This window comes from Caenorhabditis elegans, chromosome I (assembly GCF_000002985.6).
Source record: "Caenorhabditis elegans chromosome I".
Classification (NCBI taxonomy): domain Eukaryota; kingdom Metazoa; phylum Nematoda; class Chromadorea; order Rhabditida; family Rhabditidae; genus Caenorhabditis; species Caenorhabditis elegans.
In genome coordinates, this window is record NC_003279.8 from 14529383 (window position 1) to 14547907 (window position 18525).

The 18525-nt window shown below is 37.2% G+C and overlaps 1 protein-coding gene and 3 non-coding genes across 7 annotated transcripts; 2 read left to right on the forward strand and 2 right to left on the reverse strand.

The window, feature by feature from the left end:
- Positions 1-146: 146 nt before the first annotated feature.
- zoo-1 (Tight junction protein ZO-1) lies at positions 147-17488 on the forward strand (the record flags this gene model as incomplete). 4 transcript variants are annotated; one of them, NM_001265447.4, is made up of 13 exons in its annotated part: positions 147-245; positions 2595-2648; positions 6570-6694; positions 7520-7619; positions 7677-8086; positions 8353-8557; positions 9811-10766; positions 11882-12425; positions 12882-12998; positions 13958-14024; positions 14074-14410; positions 15239-15525; positions 17059-17488. In NM_001265447.4, the coding sequence occupies 13 exons, from the start codon at positions 150-152 to the stop codon at positions 17250-17252; spliced, it is 3492 nt and encodes a 1163-aa protein (NP_001252376.1). The 4 variants fall into 4 exon arrangements, with proteins under 4 accessions (NP_001252376.1, NP_001364648.1, NP_001252377.1 ...); NM_001377679.2 differs by lacking the exon at positions 12882-12998 and having other exon boundaries at positions 17059-17487; NM_001265448.4 differs by lacking the exon at positions 147-245 and having other exon boundaries at positions 17059-17472.
- Positions 1550-1598, reverse strand: Y105E8A.40. Its single transcript, NR_050750.1, has one exon. It is a non-coding gene; the product is annotated as an Unclassified non-coding RNA Y105E8A.40 (non-coding RNA).
- On the forward strand, positions 5206-5300 carry Y105E8A.38. Its single transcript, NR_050751.1, has one exon. It is a non-coding gene; the product is annotated as an Unclassified non-coding RNA Y105E8A.38 (non-coding RNA).
- Y105E8A.46 lies at positions 5206-5300 on the reverse strand. The gene has a single exon (NR_050752.1). It is a non-coding gene; the product is annotated as an Unclassified non-coding RNA Y105E8A.46 (non-coding RNA).
- Positions 17489-18525: the final 1037 nt, after the last annotated feature.

Here is an 18525-nt window from a genome sequence, read left to right on the forward strand (position 1 = left end):
AAAAAAAAAACCGCAGTCTTCAAAAAGCATAAGAAACAAACTGAACTTCATTGCTTTTTCCGCTTCTATTTGTATATACGATTAGCCTCTATTTACCCTGTGATTTTTGATTATTTTCTTTTTGTATATAACAACTTTTATATTCCAGAATGTCAGAGGACCCATCATGGTACAAGACCTCCATGTCAAGTACGTCTTCTTGTATTGAGGAGGAACATGAGCCTGTCGATCAGGATGAGGAAGAGGTTAGTATTTTTGTTTGTTTCTAAAAAAAAAATTAAAGCTTTATACCAAATTCTAACAATTTTTTTGTTGGATATAGCAATATAATGATGTTTTTCAAGTAGTGTCGGAAAATTAAAAAGTTTAGAAAATGAACGTTACCGCTGTAAGCATGTATTTTAATACTGTTGTGACGTCATAAATGTATTTAAATAAGGTAGCTGTTATACCGTCATCACGTACAATTTTAAGAATTTATTTGAGCTTTCACACTACAATATTTCGATACGTTTTCAAAATCAAAGCTATAACTAACTGTAACGCTATGTCCTTTGTTATACGTTACAACGTTTTATTACACACTATAATATAGATTTAGCCTGATTTCAAATGTTATAAATTATACGTTATCAACAAGATTAAAAGGTTAAGGTTATAGTATCATATATTAAAAAAACGTTAAAATTTTAATTGAACGATCATATTAAAACAACGTTTTTACATGTGTAACGAATTATAACGTTAGTTTTTAAAATAAAGGTTATAAAGTATCGTGTAATATTTTTAAAAAAAGTTAAAACGTAACGTTAAGTTAAGGCTATACATAGTATATTTTTCGTAATAAGGTATAACGTTTTAAAGGTGGGGATATTGTCTAAGTACACTTATTATGATCCAAAACGACCAAATATCATAATATAACACAATTTTAGATTTTTCATAATTTCCGGCCTAAGTTTTGGCATATTGCCAAAACTTTGAAAAATCAGAGCTTTTGAAAAAAAGTCCAAAGGTATGCCGCATGTTTCGACCCCTACAATGTTTTAATACGAATAATTAAAACAAGATTACAGAATTAAAAATGTAGAAAAACAATTTTTTTTTGGTCGACTTCCAAAATTATGAGTGGCAAAAACTCAGTAATTGTCACCACTTTTTGACAATAAATAAAAAATTTTCAAAAATTTTTTGAAAAGTTTTATTATGATATTAGATCATTTTGGGACTTTTGGTTTTTAACAACTTCCCCACTGGCACTACTCCACCTTTAAGATGTATGTTTTAACGGTATAACGTATAGGGTTAAAAGCAACTTTAAATTAAGGTTTTTACATAGTTGAACGATTTTGTCCATTTTTGTCGCGATGCTTGTTCCACTAGCAAAAACTGAACATGCTCACACTTTCTTTGAAAACCGCGAAAAATTAATGCCAAAAGATAGAAAACCATTCAAAACGCGTTTACTACCCCTGAAACAAAACGTCTAATAATATGAGAGTCAGGTCAAAAATAAAAGAGACACTTTTCTCATTCTCCTCCCATCCACTTTTTTCTCGTTTTTCAACATAGTGTAAATGAGAAATGTGTGTGTATGAAAAAGAAAAAGAGCCTCTTCTTCTTCTTCTTTCTTCTTCCACACAACTTCCCGAGGGACCCCCTTTTCCCAGTTTTAACCAGACATTGATATCATGCCCTTCTTAGAAGAGAGAGAGAGAGAGAAGACTCTTTTTGTTTCTATTCAACTCGTGTGTCGCTTATTTGACTTTTGATGTCTACTGGTAGCCTAGTTATGAGAAAAATTACAATAGATTTTAGAATTCTTAGGCTGTATGGGTACTGTAATTTATCACCTATAGGAAAAATTGATAGCATTACATATATGGTTTTAAATTACTCATAATTTGGGGTAGATCAAAAAAGAGAAACTTTTTAAATTGGTATCTAACAAATGCTATATCTATATAGTTGATTTATTATTTTCCAAGAAGTTATGAAAAATTAGTCTTTCACCATTTTTGATTCGGCAAAGTTTAGCGGTAATTTACATTCATGAACAACAGTTGCCAAAAATGTTTTTCTGCATCTTATAGTGAATTTTCATATTATTTTATAAGTTTCAGGAATAACAATTTAAAAATTTGTATGTATAGGCAAATACTGTTTGTGGTTTTAGTTTCACCGTTATAAAATAAGTAGTCGTTTTCTTAATATAAAAAATTGGATTTTTTAGGAAATTGATAATAATGGTACGGTTTCTATGTAGTAGCTGCGGTCCAAAACTTTTGACCAGTTTAAAAAGTTAAGCTTACAATTAGCAAATGCTTTTTCTATACTTTGGTTTAGTTGCAACATAATTAACAAAACTAACTGTTTTAAATCTAAAATTACGGCAATTTCTGTGCAGTTTTTCTAAAACCTAAAAATCACCTATTTTTGATTGTTTATAATTAAGTAGCAAGAAAGTGTCCTAGCCAAAAAATAGGAAATTTCTTGCTCTTTCAGACCAGTATACTAACGTCTCTGTACCTACGATATTCATTTCAAAAATCTTTTTCTAAAACCTAAAAATCACCTAATCACCTATATTCCAGATGTACAACCCGAGTGGATGCACGTGGCAACTTCTCTCCGTCTCCTTACACAGAGTATGTTTCTTTTTGTTTATATTTTAAACATTGTCTAATTCCTCCCTGACCATAAACAAAACCCGTTTCCCATTTTTTTTCTCCTACTCGGGTATAAATGATTTATCGTCCATGTATGCAAGGGACAATTGTGTATAGGTATAGGGGTATACATTCCGTTTAGGCAATCTGTATAGAAATTTCCAGGTAAACTCGTTACTTGATACAGGTCGAATGTCAATTACCTGTCAACCTATCTATTTAGCACAGTTACAAATATATGTACATAGAAGAACTATTTTCTGATAGTGAGTCGAAAATTTTGTTATTTATACCTTACTTGAATTATGTGTTGAGTTTCTAAAAAAAACTCCCCTAACTCGGTTAAATTTCGGATTTTCATAAAAATTATCTACTAAATTCTGAGCTTAATTAAAAATTTATTATAATTTCCTAAACTAGGGTGCCAAGCTGTCCTCAGCACACTCTTAACCATGCGAATCCAGTTTAGAAGCCTGCGTCTAAAATCCCGCAATTCTCGGAGATCAAACCGAAATGGGACATTGTGACACCACGGGACCTCTGAAATTGTAAATAAGTACCTTATAACCTAATTTATCATGTAATAACCTAGTTGATTTTAAGACTTACCTAGTATCTGTCCTAGTAGATCACTAAAACTGTAAAGGACTTTAGTTGAAACTTTTCATTGTATCTAGAAGATCATATCGCCATTTGACCTAATTATCTGATTTTGCATGGTTAAGAGCGTGCTGACGTCACAATTTTTTTGGAAAAATATTCCCGCATTTTTCGTAGATCAAATTGTAATAAGACAGCCTGGCACCACGTGTGTGTATCTAGAATATTTCCTTGATCTCAAAAGCCCTTCTACTCCTCCCTTAGTACTTTCTCTCCATAGCTCCTAGAATCCTCGAGAGTTGGTTGGTCACATTATTAAGACATTGAATATCTCTCTCCTGTTCTCTCTATCTTTGTGATATGGGACATCGAGAAAGAGTTGGCCATTGGCCAGTAGCAGCTGCCACCTTCTCTCTCTCCTCCCGTGTGCAAGCTTTATCCTTCCCGTCCCCGGGAGAAAGAGAGAGAGAGAGAGAGAGTATTCTTACTACACACATCACTCTCACTCATCACGACCACCATTCCGTCCATTCGTTCACACAACTTCAGCTTCTTTCTCCTCACGTATCGATTTATAGTGATTTATCACCTTTTAGCCGTCGAAATTTCGGATTTCTAGAGGTTTTGTGTGTAGATTTTGCTTTTTCTTGAATTCAGAGGGGCATTTATATCAAGTGTCTTCAAATTCTTAGGAACTCTATGAACTGCCACCTGTTTTGCAAAAATCTACACTTTCCTGAAATTTTTGGACTTACAAGGGAAGTATTTCAACGTAATCCCGTACTCCTGAATAAAATCTATGTCATTTAGAAATTTACTTTCTAAATATACTCCTACAAAATATTTAGCGGCAGAGGAGCACTTTGAACTGGAAAAAATCGTCGTTCTGAAAACTTTTCGGTGCATTTTTTTTCGGCTTCATATGTGAATTTTTGAAGATTTTTCAATGATTTCTAGAATGCTTACGAGCCGGAAAACATTTCGAATGTTTTTTTTTAATTTTCGAAAAAATCTAAACTTTTGCCATGGATCAAAAAATTTCAGATTTTTTCAAAACTTTTTAAAATACCAAAACAAATTCTGATTGTTTGCCGGCCTTTGATTATTTATTATTATTTTGCATACAAATCATAAAAATTTAAATTTTTTTTGCAAAAATTCACATTTGGAGCCATTTTACGGACCTCGAAAGTTGGGGAAAAATGCACTGGAACGTTTTCAGAGCGACTTTTTCCAGTTCAAACTGCTCCTCTGTCGCTAAATTTTTTTGTAGGGGCCTATTTAGAAGGCCTACTTCCAAATGGCATGCGTTTCATTCAGAAGTACAAGATTAAGTTGAAATACTTCCCTTGTTAGCTACATACATGCACCAATTTTTACTTTATCGAGCTTTGCAACAGGGGTGTGCGGCAAATTTGCCGAGCACGGCAAATTTCAAAAAAGTAGATTTGCCGAATTTGCCGAGCTCGGCAAATTTTGAGATTTGCCGCACACCCCTGCTTTGCAAGTTGTAACTTAATTCATTACTCTCAAATTTAAGCAGTAAGCTTTCCTTGGCTCATAATATTGTTCTAAATCAAAATTATAAATTTCTAAAAATTCCTGATAAATAATCTTTTAATCCTTTTTATTTCCCGTAATCTCTCCTCCCCAAGCCGCACTTCCAAAAGCTTCACCACCCTGACTTTTCCGGTCGCGGGAAATCCGGCTCTGTCTCATGATATCTATGGGAAAAAAGGGGAGAAAAGAGTGATGCTGATATAATAAATATAATATCAATATTTATCAAAAGTGCGGCTGTGGTCTACCCACAACAATGCAAATTTTCCAATATTTCCTCCTCTCAAAAACGTTTTCCTCTCCTTTCCAGTAATACTAGTAGTAAAGAAAAATGTGTTCTTCTTCTTCTTCTCCCAATGCAACATACCCCCAGTACAATGGATGGCTTATGAAACTATGAGAAAAACGATGAATTGGCTGCTAGGGAATTGGTGGACCCAAAGAAGAAAGAGCACAAGTTTTGCATATCACTATTGCTCTCGCCCTCTCTCTTTTTGGAAATGTAGCTCTGCTGGCAAGAGTGTTTGTCTCCGCACATCTCTTGTGTGTTCCCTTTTTAAACCGGATAGACTTCATGGCTAAAGGCTAAAGTGTTCTGTATATACCCCCACACACATGTTTTTTTTAGAATAGATGATTAAGGTTTTTGATTTAAGCCGTATACTTTTTGCGTTTGAAGTTTCTAGTAAAGTTTCTTACAAGTACTTGTCATATCATCATTATTAGTATATACCTTATGGTAAATATTAGTCAGTGACTATTAGTCACCCATCCTCTAATAGTATTGAACAACGTTTTTTTTTTGTTATAGACGCTACTAGTTTAGTTTTGCCTCTGGAGTTTTTAAACCAAGATAATATGTTTTTTCCATTTTCGCAAAATCTCCATTTTTGCAATAATTGCATACTTACTTACAAAAAGTATATAGGCTCTTTTTGTTTCAATTAACCACAATTGTATTATCTAAAAAATATCATCTAAAAATTATTTTTTTGAATATAAGTATTGCAGTCATACATTTTAATAGAACATTCCTATTGGAATAATTTTATTTAGCTCACGAGTCGGCAAAAGCTACGTCCATGAAAGTGCGCTCTACTGTACAATGAGTACTGTAGTGTCATTGAATAGAGAACTTTCTGTAGAACAGTTTTACAATGCATCATTTAAAAAAAAATTGAGCCGTTTTCGAGGTAAATCCCATTTAAGATTGCGACTACTGTAGAAATTAATGCATTGCTCATATATATTTCACGAATTTCTGGAAAGTTAACTTAATAAATATAGATAATACATGTTTTTCACGTTTTTTTTTCAAATTTGGAGGAGGGATAAACTAGCACATCTACACCTGGTGTCAGGCTGTCTCATTACATCTACAAAAGTTTGATCTACAAAAAATGCGGGAATATTTTTTCAGAAAAAGTGTGACGTCAACACGGCCTTAAACATGCAAAATCATATGAAATGTCTGCGTCTCAACCACCCCCGCATTTTTTGAAGATCAAACCGAAATAAGACATTCTGACTCCATGTGCATCTATAAGTATAGAGTTAATTTAAACATCCACTGAACTTGTGAATTAAGTCCTATAGCACCCACATGCCAATCACAATATCCTCTGGAAAGTTGCATGGTCTGAACCTAAATTTCTCAAAATTTCAGTGTGTTTTATCTTTATTCTTATTTATCCCCCCCCCCCCCCCCATCTTCCAATCTATAAATCATATCGTTTCCAGGCCGCAAATCTCGGGTTCGGCATCGCGATATCAGGTGGTCGTGACAATCCACACTTCACATCAGGAGATCCAGTCGTTGTTATATCAGACGTCGTGCCGAACGGACCAGCTTGGGGACTTCTCCAGTGAGTTGTGTGTTTTGAACAGAGAAAGCAAGCCAGTGTAATTTTTACGTCTAAAAGTGGAAAATTTTGAAAAAATGTTTTTTTTAATTCACTGCTACTGAAACGCCATTTTCAAACTCAGCAAATTTAATAAAAACGGTTGTTCAAAAAATTACAACATTTTGTTACAGTGTGTGTTTTTTGTACACTTCTACGACTTTAAAGGAGGGTGCATTTATTAGAAATGATCTTGCCACGCGCTTCAAAATTCAATGGATGGCGCGTGGCGAGACCATTCCGAATAAACGCGCCCTCCTTTAAAGGTGGAGTACCGAAACTTGCTTTTTGGACCCAAAATGTTCCAAACTACCAAATTTCGTCGTAATGAGACGTTCTGAAAATTTCTCAAAAAAAAAAGAAGTTATGGCCGATCAACGTTTTGGGATTAATGGTATATTTTTAGCTAAAATCTCAAATTTTGGCAACTTTTCAGTGTCACAATAAAAATTTTTTTTTTCCAACCGCTGCGACACTGAAAAGTAAGTTGCCAAAATTCGAGATTTTAGCTAAAATATGCCATTTTTTCCAAAACTTTGAGCGGTCATAACTTTTTTTTTGGAAATTTTCAAAACATCTCATTACGAAATTTGATAGTTTTGGAACATTTTGGGTCTAAAAAAGCAAAATCTCAAATTTCGATACTCCACCTTTAAAGTCGTAGAAGTGTAGAAAATAATACACTGTAGATAAAACAACCGACCCAAAAATCCGACAAACTATTCAAAATCGGTTGTTATTATTAGTTTACTTCTAATTTCTACGTACCAAGTTCCATTTTTTTTACAGAGTAAATGATAGGATACTGTCCGCGAATCAAGTGTCATTCGAGAACATTGAGTACAGTAGTGCCGTCGATATTATCAAGAATAAGGATCACATTGATATGGTCAGTTGAAATTTGATTTTTCTATTAAAAACATCTTCTTTATTAAAAATTTTCCAGATAGTGAAGCGACGAGTTGCAGTTCCAATGTTAGAATACGAGCAGAGAACCCTCAAGTTTACACTGTCAAAGTCTCGAAAAAAGGATGATTTCGGGATAGTTGTCGGATGCAAATTCTATATAAAAGAGATTCGAAATCCAAAACTAGCTGAGAAGGATCCAGGATTGAAGGAAGGAGATTCAGTGTTAAGGATCAACGGACAAAGTTTGGAAGGTGCCTCTTTGGAAGAAGTTAACAAATGGTTGGAGAGATCTCGTGACAAGCTGTGCCTAGTTATTCAAAGAGATGTTCGACGGGGTACATCTCGGTGGCCATCACAGAATACAGTTTACGAGAGAGTTGGAAGTGTTGCTGCAACGCCGAGGCACTCGCCAAGTCCAATGCTTCCACATATGCCGATTACTCAGAGGTATATATCCTAGTTTGCATATTTTTTGTATATAAAACATAAAATATTAGTCTAGAACCGCTTTTGGTGTCAGAATGTCCAATTTTGGTTTGATCTACGTAGATCTACAAAAAATGCGGGAAAAGACACACACAGAGTTCTCAACTGATTAACGTGCTGACGTCACATTTTTTGTAGATCAAACCGCAATGGGACACCTTGACATTAAGTGGTTTTTTTTTTCAAAAATCTAGTAATAGGTTTTCGATCAACCCGCTATATTCCAGAAACTCCCATGAATATGTGAATTCGCCACGTCATCGGTCGGATGGAAGTGTGGAACGGCGTGTTAGCTCCCCGGCAAACTCTCAATTATCCAACTTTAATGGAATGGCATCTTCCCAGATCACAACTCAAGATTACGACTGTTACACGCGTCAGCCATCACGGTCGATTGATGCAAACGGAGTAGCAAATATCATGTTTCGGAAGGTACGTGGGGGGGGGGGGGGGGGGGGGGTATTATAGGTAGTTTGATCTATAAAAAAATGGGGGATTTTTTTCCCAAAAAATTGGTTTTTTTGCAGTTTTTAAATGACATTGAAGTAGCTGGGGTGGGCGGAAATTGCCGATTTGCCGGAAATTTTTTTTCCGGCAAATTGTCGGTTTGCCGATTTGCCGGAATTTATCAATTCCGGCAATTTGCTGATTTTCTAGAAATGTTCATTTTTTGAAAATTGCCTGTTTGTCGGAAATTTAAATTCCAGCAATTTGCCTATTAAAATTGAAATTTTGAAATTTCCAGAAAAAATAACAACAAATTTGCCGAAAATTTTCGGCAACTGCCGTTTTTTCCGGCAAGTTTGGTAAATTGGCAAACTGCTGATTTTCCGATTTGCCGGAAACGTCAACTCCGGCAATTTGCCGATTTGCCGGAAATTTCCATGTCGACAATTTGCCGGAAATTTTCATTTTCAGAAAAGTGTCGATTTACCGGAAAATTTCATTTTCGGCAAGTTGCAGATTTGCCAGAAATTTTCATTTTCTGCAAATTGCCGGCTTGCCGATTTGCCGGAAATTTTAAATTCCGGCAATGTGCCGATTTGCCGCAAATTATCATTTTCGGCAAATTGCTAATTTGCCAATTGCCGAAAATTATAAATCCCGCCAGTTTGCCAACTTTCCGGAAATTTTCATTTTTGGCAATTTGCCGATTTGCCGGAAACTTTAATTTTCGGCAAATTGCTAATTTACCGATTTGCCGCAAATTATAAATTCCTGCAATTTGCCAATTTGCCGGAAATTTTGAATTCCGGCAATTTGCTGATTTGCCGCCCCTGTTAGAAAACACTTTATTTGGAAAATTGATTTTTAAAATTTTATCCAAAATTTTCCGACTTTTTTCCAAAAAAAAAAGCTTCGAGAATGTTTTCTCACCCTGAAAAATTCTTAAAATGTTTAATAGTCAGTTTTGTGGCCAAAAATTGCACAGAAAAATTGGGCAAAACGTGCTGTCAATTTATGCAGCTTACGTGGAGTCAGAATGTATTATTACGGTTTGATCTACAAAAAATGCGGGAGTTGAGACACATACACCTCATCTGTTGAGCGTGCTGACGTCACAATTTGTTCTAGAAAAATTTTCCCGCATTTTTTTAGATCAAACTGCAATGACACCACATGTGAGCATGAGCTTCCAAAATAAGACATATCTAATTACACATTATACATCCCTTCAATTTCAGGTCGGCGGAAGTGTCGGAGTACGTGTAATTGGTGGTAACGAAGTGGGCATTTTCGTGTCAGCGGTTGCAGCCGACTCACCAGCCTCCCTTCACGGTGTCAGTTGTGGAGATCGAATTTTGGAGGTGAACGGGCGGAATATGCGGGGAGTGACACGAGAGTCCGCCGTACAACTGCTTCTAGGCCTCGACGATCGGGTCTCACTGAGACTGGAACATGCCCGGCAAGATTTTGAACATGTCCGAGCCAACCAGCTCGGCGACAACTTTTACATTCGATCTCATTTTTCGCGCGAAAAACGAGATAAGGCAAGTCCACTGGAGCTGAGTATCAATGAAGGTGACATATTCCACGTGACGGATACATTATTCGGTGGGACAGTTGGTCTTTGGCAAGCTGCAAGGGTCTACTCATCCAGTGAAAATAAGGGAGAACCTGTGAAAGGTGTGATTCCGAATCAAGCGACCGCCGAGCAAATTGCAAAGGAATGGAGGGTATATGTCGAGGCAAAGCAGGCAAAGAGCGGTGGAAGTGGGACACTGTTAAGACGGAAATTTGAGTCAAGAAGGACAAAGTCACTTCCGAAGAATATGATTTGTGATCCAACAGAACTGAATCTACCACTCCCGGCCTACGAACGAGTGGCCCTCAACACCCCATCGTTCCATAGACCCGTAGTCCTATTCGGTCCGCTAGCCGACATAGCCCGTCACCAATTGCTCACCCAATTCTCCGCCAGATTTGGATCTCCAGAATCTGATGGTGGTGTGATCCGACTGAGTTCTGTGGATCATGTGATTGCATCTATGAAGCACTGTGTACTTGATATAAGTATCGAGTCTGTTGAACGTCTTCAGCTGGCACAATATGCGCCGATTGTCGTGTTTCTGGATGTTGACGGAAGATCCAAGATTCGAGAGATTCGGAAAAAGTGCAACGCACCACATTTGTCCTCAAGGTGAGTTGAAGTTTTTTTTGACACTATGTTTTGGTCAGAAAAAAATTTCAAAATGAAAAAAGAATTCAAATTCTGGCAAAGCTTTAGCCCCCAAAAAGGGGACTAAATGGATTTTCTTCTAAAAAATCGGCTCCGCCCACTTCTGACTCAAATTTTAAGACTAAAATTGTATTTTATAATTTTATAATCAATTGGAATAAAAAAAAACGGTAGACCCACTTTTTTAGAGGCAAAATTAGTAGTTTGGGCAGCAGCTTTTTATTTTTAGAAAATCGTTTTAAAAAATTCAAAAATTTTGGCTCCGCCCACTTCTGACTCAAATATTAAGACTAAAATAGTAACCTTTTAAACAGTTGAAAAAAAAAACAACGGTAAGCCCACTTTTCTTGTGGTAAAAGTAATAGATTGGGCAGTTTTTCACTTTTAGTAAAAAATTGTTTAAAAAATTTACAATATTTGGCTCCGCCCACTTCTGTGTTGTGTTGACAATTTTTATTACTATAAAAACCGATAAGTCAAATTTTTTTGACAAACGTAGAAGTTTGGACAGTTTTCCAATTTTTAGAAAAATATAAATGTTTGAAAAATATTATTTCAAGCATTTTTGTCCAAAAAAAATCTCAATATTTGGCTCCGCCCACTTCTGGTTCAAATTTTAATACCAAAAAAAAAAACGATAAACCCTTTTTTTTTTTGAAAAAAAGTAGTAGTCTGAAATTTGGGGAAAACACAGAAATGTCCGAACAAAATTGTTTCAGACATTTTTGCTTAAAAAAATCTCAATTTTTGGCTCCGCCCACTTCTGGCTCAAATTTTATTACTGAAAAATTATAAGCCCTTTTTTCTAACAAAAGTAGTAGTTTGGACAGTTTCACGTGGAGTCAGAAAGTCTCATTTCGTTTTGACCTTCGAAAAATGCGGGAAAAGAGACGCAGACATCTCATCTCGTTTCGCATGTTTAAGAGCGTGCTGACGTCACAATTTTTCTGGAAAAATATTCCCGCATTTTTCGTAGATCAAACCGCAATGAGACTGCCTGACACCACGTGCAGTTTTTTATTTTTTAGAAAAACAGAATATTAAAAAATTCAAAATTTCCAATATTAATTTTACAGAAAACTTGCTGAAAACGGAAACCAAATCAAAAAACATCACTCCCATCTGCTCTCGGCAACAATCGATGCAACTCACGAGACGGGATGGTTCGATGCTCTTCGAGAACTCATCGGACACCTTCAACAACGTCGTCTCTGGATGCCCGAGTTTCCACCGAATCTTCCATTGGAAGATGTTCTTCTATTCCCACTGCCAAAGTGGGATGGTGATGTGGATTCGTTGAAGAGTGAGTACGTGGATTATCAGGATAGTCTACCGAGGAAAGGGGGGGAGAAGAAATGGGATTCTTCCCCATTACAAACCCCCGGTGATCTACCGAGTGAAATGCGCGAGTACTCAACTATGCCAAGACCTCAACATCATCAGCTTGGCCAGGATTTTGGTGGGAATCGGAATAGGCAATCTTCGAATTCTCAGTCAACATTATCCACGTTTGTTACAACAGCTTCCTCGTCAAATCCTCCACGGCCACTTTTAACTCCGACTAGGGATGAATCAGCGTCACGGACTACAACTCCACATGGATATTATCATGTTAAGCAGGTAATATAATGTATGATTAGAAAATAGACTGCGGCTTAGGCTTGCGACTAGGCTTGGGCTTAGGCTTCAGTTATGGCTTAGGTTTAAGCTTAGGCTTAGGGTTAGGCATAGGTGTAGGCTTAGGCTTGGGCGTAGGCTTCAGCTATGGATTAGGCTTAGGCCTAGGTTAAGCTTCAGCTATGGCTTAGGCGTACGTCCTGAGACTTAGCCTTAGTCCCCCCGGATTGGTGCTAGGGTTAGGATTATGCTCTTTCCGCAGGACTTGGCTTAATTATTGCAAGCCAAGCCATTCAGGCGGAGTCTATTTTGACACTTTCACTGTGTTTCACTACTCTACATTGTCTCTTATTCAGCATAGGTACGACTCCATAAAAAATAATTTTCAAAATGGTTCAGCCTAGATCTTGGTTTTTTTTTCATTTTCTATATGTTGTAACTCCGTTGTGTATCTTTCAGCTTCTGGACGATGACTCACTCTATCAGGATGCCCGTCTGGCTAACGAGATAGCGAATGCCAGGTTACGAGAAGAAGCGAAACTTCGTGAGGAACGAGTCAACCGACAGAGATCCGAGGTGTTGTGTTGTGCTTTGATTGTAGAATTTTCAAAAAGCTGGAGCTTAGACTCAGGCTTGGGCTTAGGCTTAGGCTTAAGCTTATGCTTTGGCTTAGGCTTGGCGTCAGAGGCGAGCGTTAGCTCGCCACTGATTAATCATCGGAATTGGACATCATCAGAGTGATTATATTCATCAAAGGTCCCACTTTACTGGAGGGTTAATTTGATCGATATAAAATTCCTATCTCATGTAAAGAAAGGTTCGAATTCTGTACCTATGAATGCTGCCGATATTTGAATTCCTGTCTCATGGGAAGAAGGCCTTTCTTGTGGAAAGAACGGAGTTATAAAAAATATACGCAGGTACAGAATTTGAACTTTTCTTCCCATGAGATAGGAATTTGAATATTGGCATTCTATAACTTTACTAAGAAAAAATATCCCCAAAGGTTGCTCGCTTCCCCCAAATATTACGAAATCTCCAAGTTTCTCAGTAATCTATAGTTTTCATTTAGATTACTGAAAAATGTCCACAGATTACTTTTGAGTTGCCTGAGAAGTCAAAGTAAAACGCAAGACGAGCTCAAATGTATTTTGATAAAAGTGGCTATTTAGGCTTAAGCCGCGCCATACCGCCGGTGTGTCATAAGGATTTCCACTATTTTATTCCAGTTGGGCACCCTAAGTCTAAATAGCTCATATTCTTTTCTTTTGCGCTCCAAGCGCAAGGAAAAACCTTCTTGTAACTTTTTAAGAGGGTTAGGCTTAAGCTTAGGCTCAGACTTGAATTTGAGCTTCAAGCTTTAAAAACTTCGATTCTCTTATAAAGATCCTAGTAGTTTCCCTGTGCTTCACCGAACAAGTTCGGCGCCCTCTATCCTACTTGGGCCTATGTTTTGGCTTACCTGTCAGGCCTTAGCGTAGGCCTTTACTCCACCTAGGCTTTGACATAGTCATCTAACTCTTTTCCCATTCCAGCTCTCCCCATCCAACATGCAACATCGTCTGGATAATACTACTCCGAGCAACTTTGACTTTTCAAACGGTAAGCCAGGTTTTTGAAGTAATTCTCCAAAACCCTCTATGAATTTCAGTTCAGCCATCAAATTCCAATCCGGTTCCTAACGGCCGTTACCACCCACTGACACCGTCCAGTATGACGTCATCATCCTCTGGAGCTTCTCGGACAGCAGGCCAAGGCCAACAACAGACTGCCCCACCACCAAGACCCCCGCCAGTGAACTCAGGGAACTCTAGTCCATATACACAGAGCTATATACGGAACAAGTGGAATAACGATGGAGCAATGGATGCACGAGGCGCAGAAAATCAGACACCTCCAGTGGTTCCAGCGAGGACTAATGGAAGTGCTTCACCGGCGAATGCGAGTATCTCGTTGACTGTCTCCAATGTTCCAACAGGGTCTTCAATGTGAGTTTTGAAGGAGCAAAAAAATTGATAGAAAATTGAATTCTTGATTTTTTTGTGATCTACACTAATCTTCTGCATCCTCTGTCCGCTGATCTACGCTCTCTACACTTTTTCGCCTTTAAAATTTTAAACACGTGTAATTCAATGGAGACACCGTCTCCTCGGCGTCGAATTGGGCTGGGGCGCACTTGCTGACAACTTGGCGCAGCCTTACAGTTGAAAAATAAACTTTGTCGTTTTTTAGCGTTGAAACAACGAATTTTTTCGCAGATTTCGAACTTAATATTTGTTTATCAGCACAAAATAAAACAAAAAACCATTAAAAGAGAAAACTTGGTCAAAAACTGAAGGAGGAGTAGGGATATTTAAAAAAAATCAACGGTAAAAATGGTGTTTCTCTGAAGAAATCATATTTTTCTTGTATATTTCAAGTCACCCACCTTTGCGATCATCTTCTTCATCCTGAAGATAATTTTCAAAAGAAGCCTGGACTATAATTTTAGAATTCTAGCCTATTTTCCACGTAATTTCTGAATTTCGGAGAAATCCACAAAATGCGCAAGCAAAAACGCGAAATGCGCCAGAGTAAGCTGCCTCTTCGATGCCGAGGAGACTCTCAACTGACAAAGTGTAGTCCCATTACGGTTTGATCTACAAAAAATGGGGAATTTTTTGCCCAAAACATGTGGCGTCAGCACGCTCTTAGCCATGCGAAATCAGTTGAGAACTCACTGCGTCTCTTCTCCCGCGTTTTTTGTAGATCTCCGTAGATCAAGCCAAAATGGGACACTCCTCTGACACCACGTGTTTATGTGAATCTACTTCCAGAGCCTCAAAATCACCAACTCCCCGCCTAGATGAGAACGAAAACGGTCAAAAGTCGGAAGAAGAAGAGCCGACAGTAGTGGAGGAGAGCACCGCACTAATTGGATCCCTCGGTGGAGTTATTCGATGTGAAAAGTCAAATGTCGAGTTACGGATACCGGCGGGTGCAATTACAGAAGGACAAGAACATGAGATATATGTGAAAGTGTGTCGAGAAGGAGATTCATCACCGATTGATAGATCAAAAGGAGAGACACTTCTATCACCGTTGGTCATGTGTGGTCCGCAAGGTTAGATTTTGGAGGGAATTTATGAAATTTCGGGAAAAAAAAATTCAATTTGACGGAAATGCTCAATTCTGGCAATTTGTCGATTTGCAGGAGTATTTTTATTTTTGGAAAGTTGCCGTTTTGCCGATTTGCCGGAAATGTTTAGTTTCAGCAAATTGTCGATTTGTCGGACTATTTTCAATTCCGGCATTTTGCCGATTTGCCGATTTGCAGGAGTATTTTCATTTTTGGAAAGCTGCCGATTTGCCGATCTGTAGGAAATTTTCAATTCCAGCAAATTACCGATTTGCCGGAAATGTTCATTTTCGGCAAATTGCCGATTTGCTGGAAATTTTCAATTCCGGCAAAACGACGGATGGCCGATTTGCCGGAAATTTTTATTTTTAGCAAATTGCCGATTTGCCGGAAATTTTCATTTCTGGCAAATTGACGGATTCTCGATTTGCCGGAAACTACAATCCCGGCAATTTGCCGATTTGCCGGAAATTTTTATTTTTAGCAAATTGCCGATTTGCCGGAAATTTTCATTTCTGGCAAATTGACGGATTCTCGATTTGCCGGAAACTACAATCCCGGCAATTTGCCGATTTGCCGGAAATTTTTATTTTTAGCAAATTGCCGATTTGCCGGAAATTTTCATTTCTGGCAAATTGACGGATTCTCGATTTGCCGGAAACTACAATCCCGGCAATTTGCCGATTTGCCGGAAATTTTTATTTTTAGCAAATTGCCGATTTGCCGGAAATTTTCATTTCTGGCAAATTGACGGATTCTCGATTTGCCGGAAACTACAATCCCGGCAATTTGCCGATTTGCCGGAAATTTTTATTTTTAGCAAATTGCCGATTTGCCGGAAATTTTCATTTCTGGCAAATTGACGGATTCTCGATTTGCCGGAAACTACAATCCCGGCAATTTGCCGATTTGCCGGAAATTTTTGATTCCGGCACATTGTCGATTTGCCGGAATATTTTCATTTTTGAAAATTTTCAATTCCGGCAAATTGTCAAATTGGAGCTCGGCATGATGATGTGCAGACTATAAACTACATAATCTTAAAGCTCTAAAATTGTGTAGTTTGTAGTCAAGGTTGTAACTACAAACTACATACTTTCAGATCGGAAGTTTTCAATTCTGGCAAATTGTCGGACTTCCGATTCGCCGGAAACTTTTGATTCCGGCAATTTGCCTATTTGCCTATTTTCCAGAATATTTTCATTTTCAGCAAATTGCCAATTTGCCGATTTACCGGAAACTATAATTCCGGCAATTTGCCAATTTGCCAGAAGTTTTAACTTTCAGCAAATTGCCGACTTTTCGATTTGCCTAAAATTTTCTATTCCGGCAAAAGGTCAAACTGGAGCGCGGCATAGTGATGTACACAGACTACAAACTACATAATCTTAAAGCACTAAAATTATGTAGTTTGTAGTCAAGGTTGTAACTACAAACTACATACTTTCAGGTCTCACCTAGACATTAAATTTTTTTAGTCCATTTTCCACCAAACTATGTAGATCAAATTTCTTGCAGGTCTAAAATTCGAAAAGCAATGTGAACTCCGTATGCCGCACACGGGACCCGTCACCGCCGACTCGGACGGTCAATGGTCATTCTCACTGAAGACGGGAGAAGGTGGCGAGTGGAAACACATGGAAATCGAGCAACAGCAGGCGACAAACGCAAATTTGGATCAATTCCTTACAGTTCCAATTACTCATTTCTAGACACGCATTTTCCTAATTGTTTTTCTTTTTTTTTTTGTTGAAATTGTTCATTTTTCTAAAAACTCCAACACAGCATTATACTTCACCGCCCATCTCACACTGGTTTCTCTATATTGCATCTGCTTGTCAATTTGATAGTCACAACTGAAAAGATATATATATATATATATATAACTTCTCTGAAAGTTTTTAATTAAAACATCTATTTAATAAACGAGTTCGAATATTTGAAAATTGCAATTTTAGAAAAAAAAAATTGTTTTGCCTAAAAAAAGTACAGATGGCCAAAAAATCAAAATGGGCAAAAATAAAAAGTTGTCTAAATTTGTTGAAAACGGGTAATTCATATATGGAGAATTCATGAAAACTAGGTAAAACCCGTCAAAAACTATTAAAAAGTGGCAAAAATGACAAAAAAGTGGCAAAAATTCACAATTTTGAAACGTCTCTAAAACGGGCAATTTTGAAATTAGAGGACTCAAAATTCCTTCAAAACACTAAAAAATTGCCCTTTTTTAGAATATAGTAGTTTTGAACATTTTCAGGACAATTATTTTTTGCCCAAAAAAGTTTTATGGCAAAAAATCAAAATGGGCAAAAATAAAAAGTTATCAAAATTTGTTGAAAATGGGTAATTCATATACGCTGAATTCAGAAAATCTAGGTTTAACCCATCGAACATTAGTAGAAAGTGCCAAAAATGGCAAATTTATGGAAAAAACTCATTTTTGAAACTCCTCTAAAATGGTTAATTTTGCAGCTAGAGGACTCAAAATTGATTTAGGATTACTAAAAAATCCAAACACTAAAAATATGCCTTTTTTCAAAATATAGTAGTTTTGATCATGTTTAGAAAAATTCTTTTTTTTTGCCCAAAAAAAGAACATTCATTAGATGGCTGAAAAAAAATGGGCAAAAATAAAAAGTTGACTAAATTTGTTCAAAACGGGTAATTCATATACGATGGTCTTTGTTCTAATAAAAACATACCACCTGTTATGCCGTGGTTGGTATAGGAAATTCTAAAAACTCTTTGACGAGTAGAGAGTAGGGCTGGCAACCGTGTACAGTTTGCAGTAAGAGCCTCAATTAAATGGTATTTCAAAACTACATGTCCTAGGCAGTTTCATAGCGTCATAACTCGGCCGAACCTGCTCCGTTTTGATCGAAAAGTCTCAGTGTCCTGTGTCCGAGGACCCATTTTCAACTTGGTTTATTTGAGCCAAACTGTGTCGCGAATAGCATGGAGCAGGATCTCCATTATTCACGACTT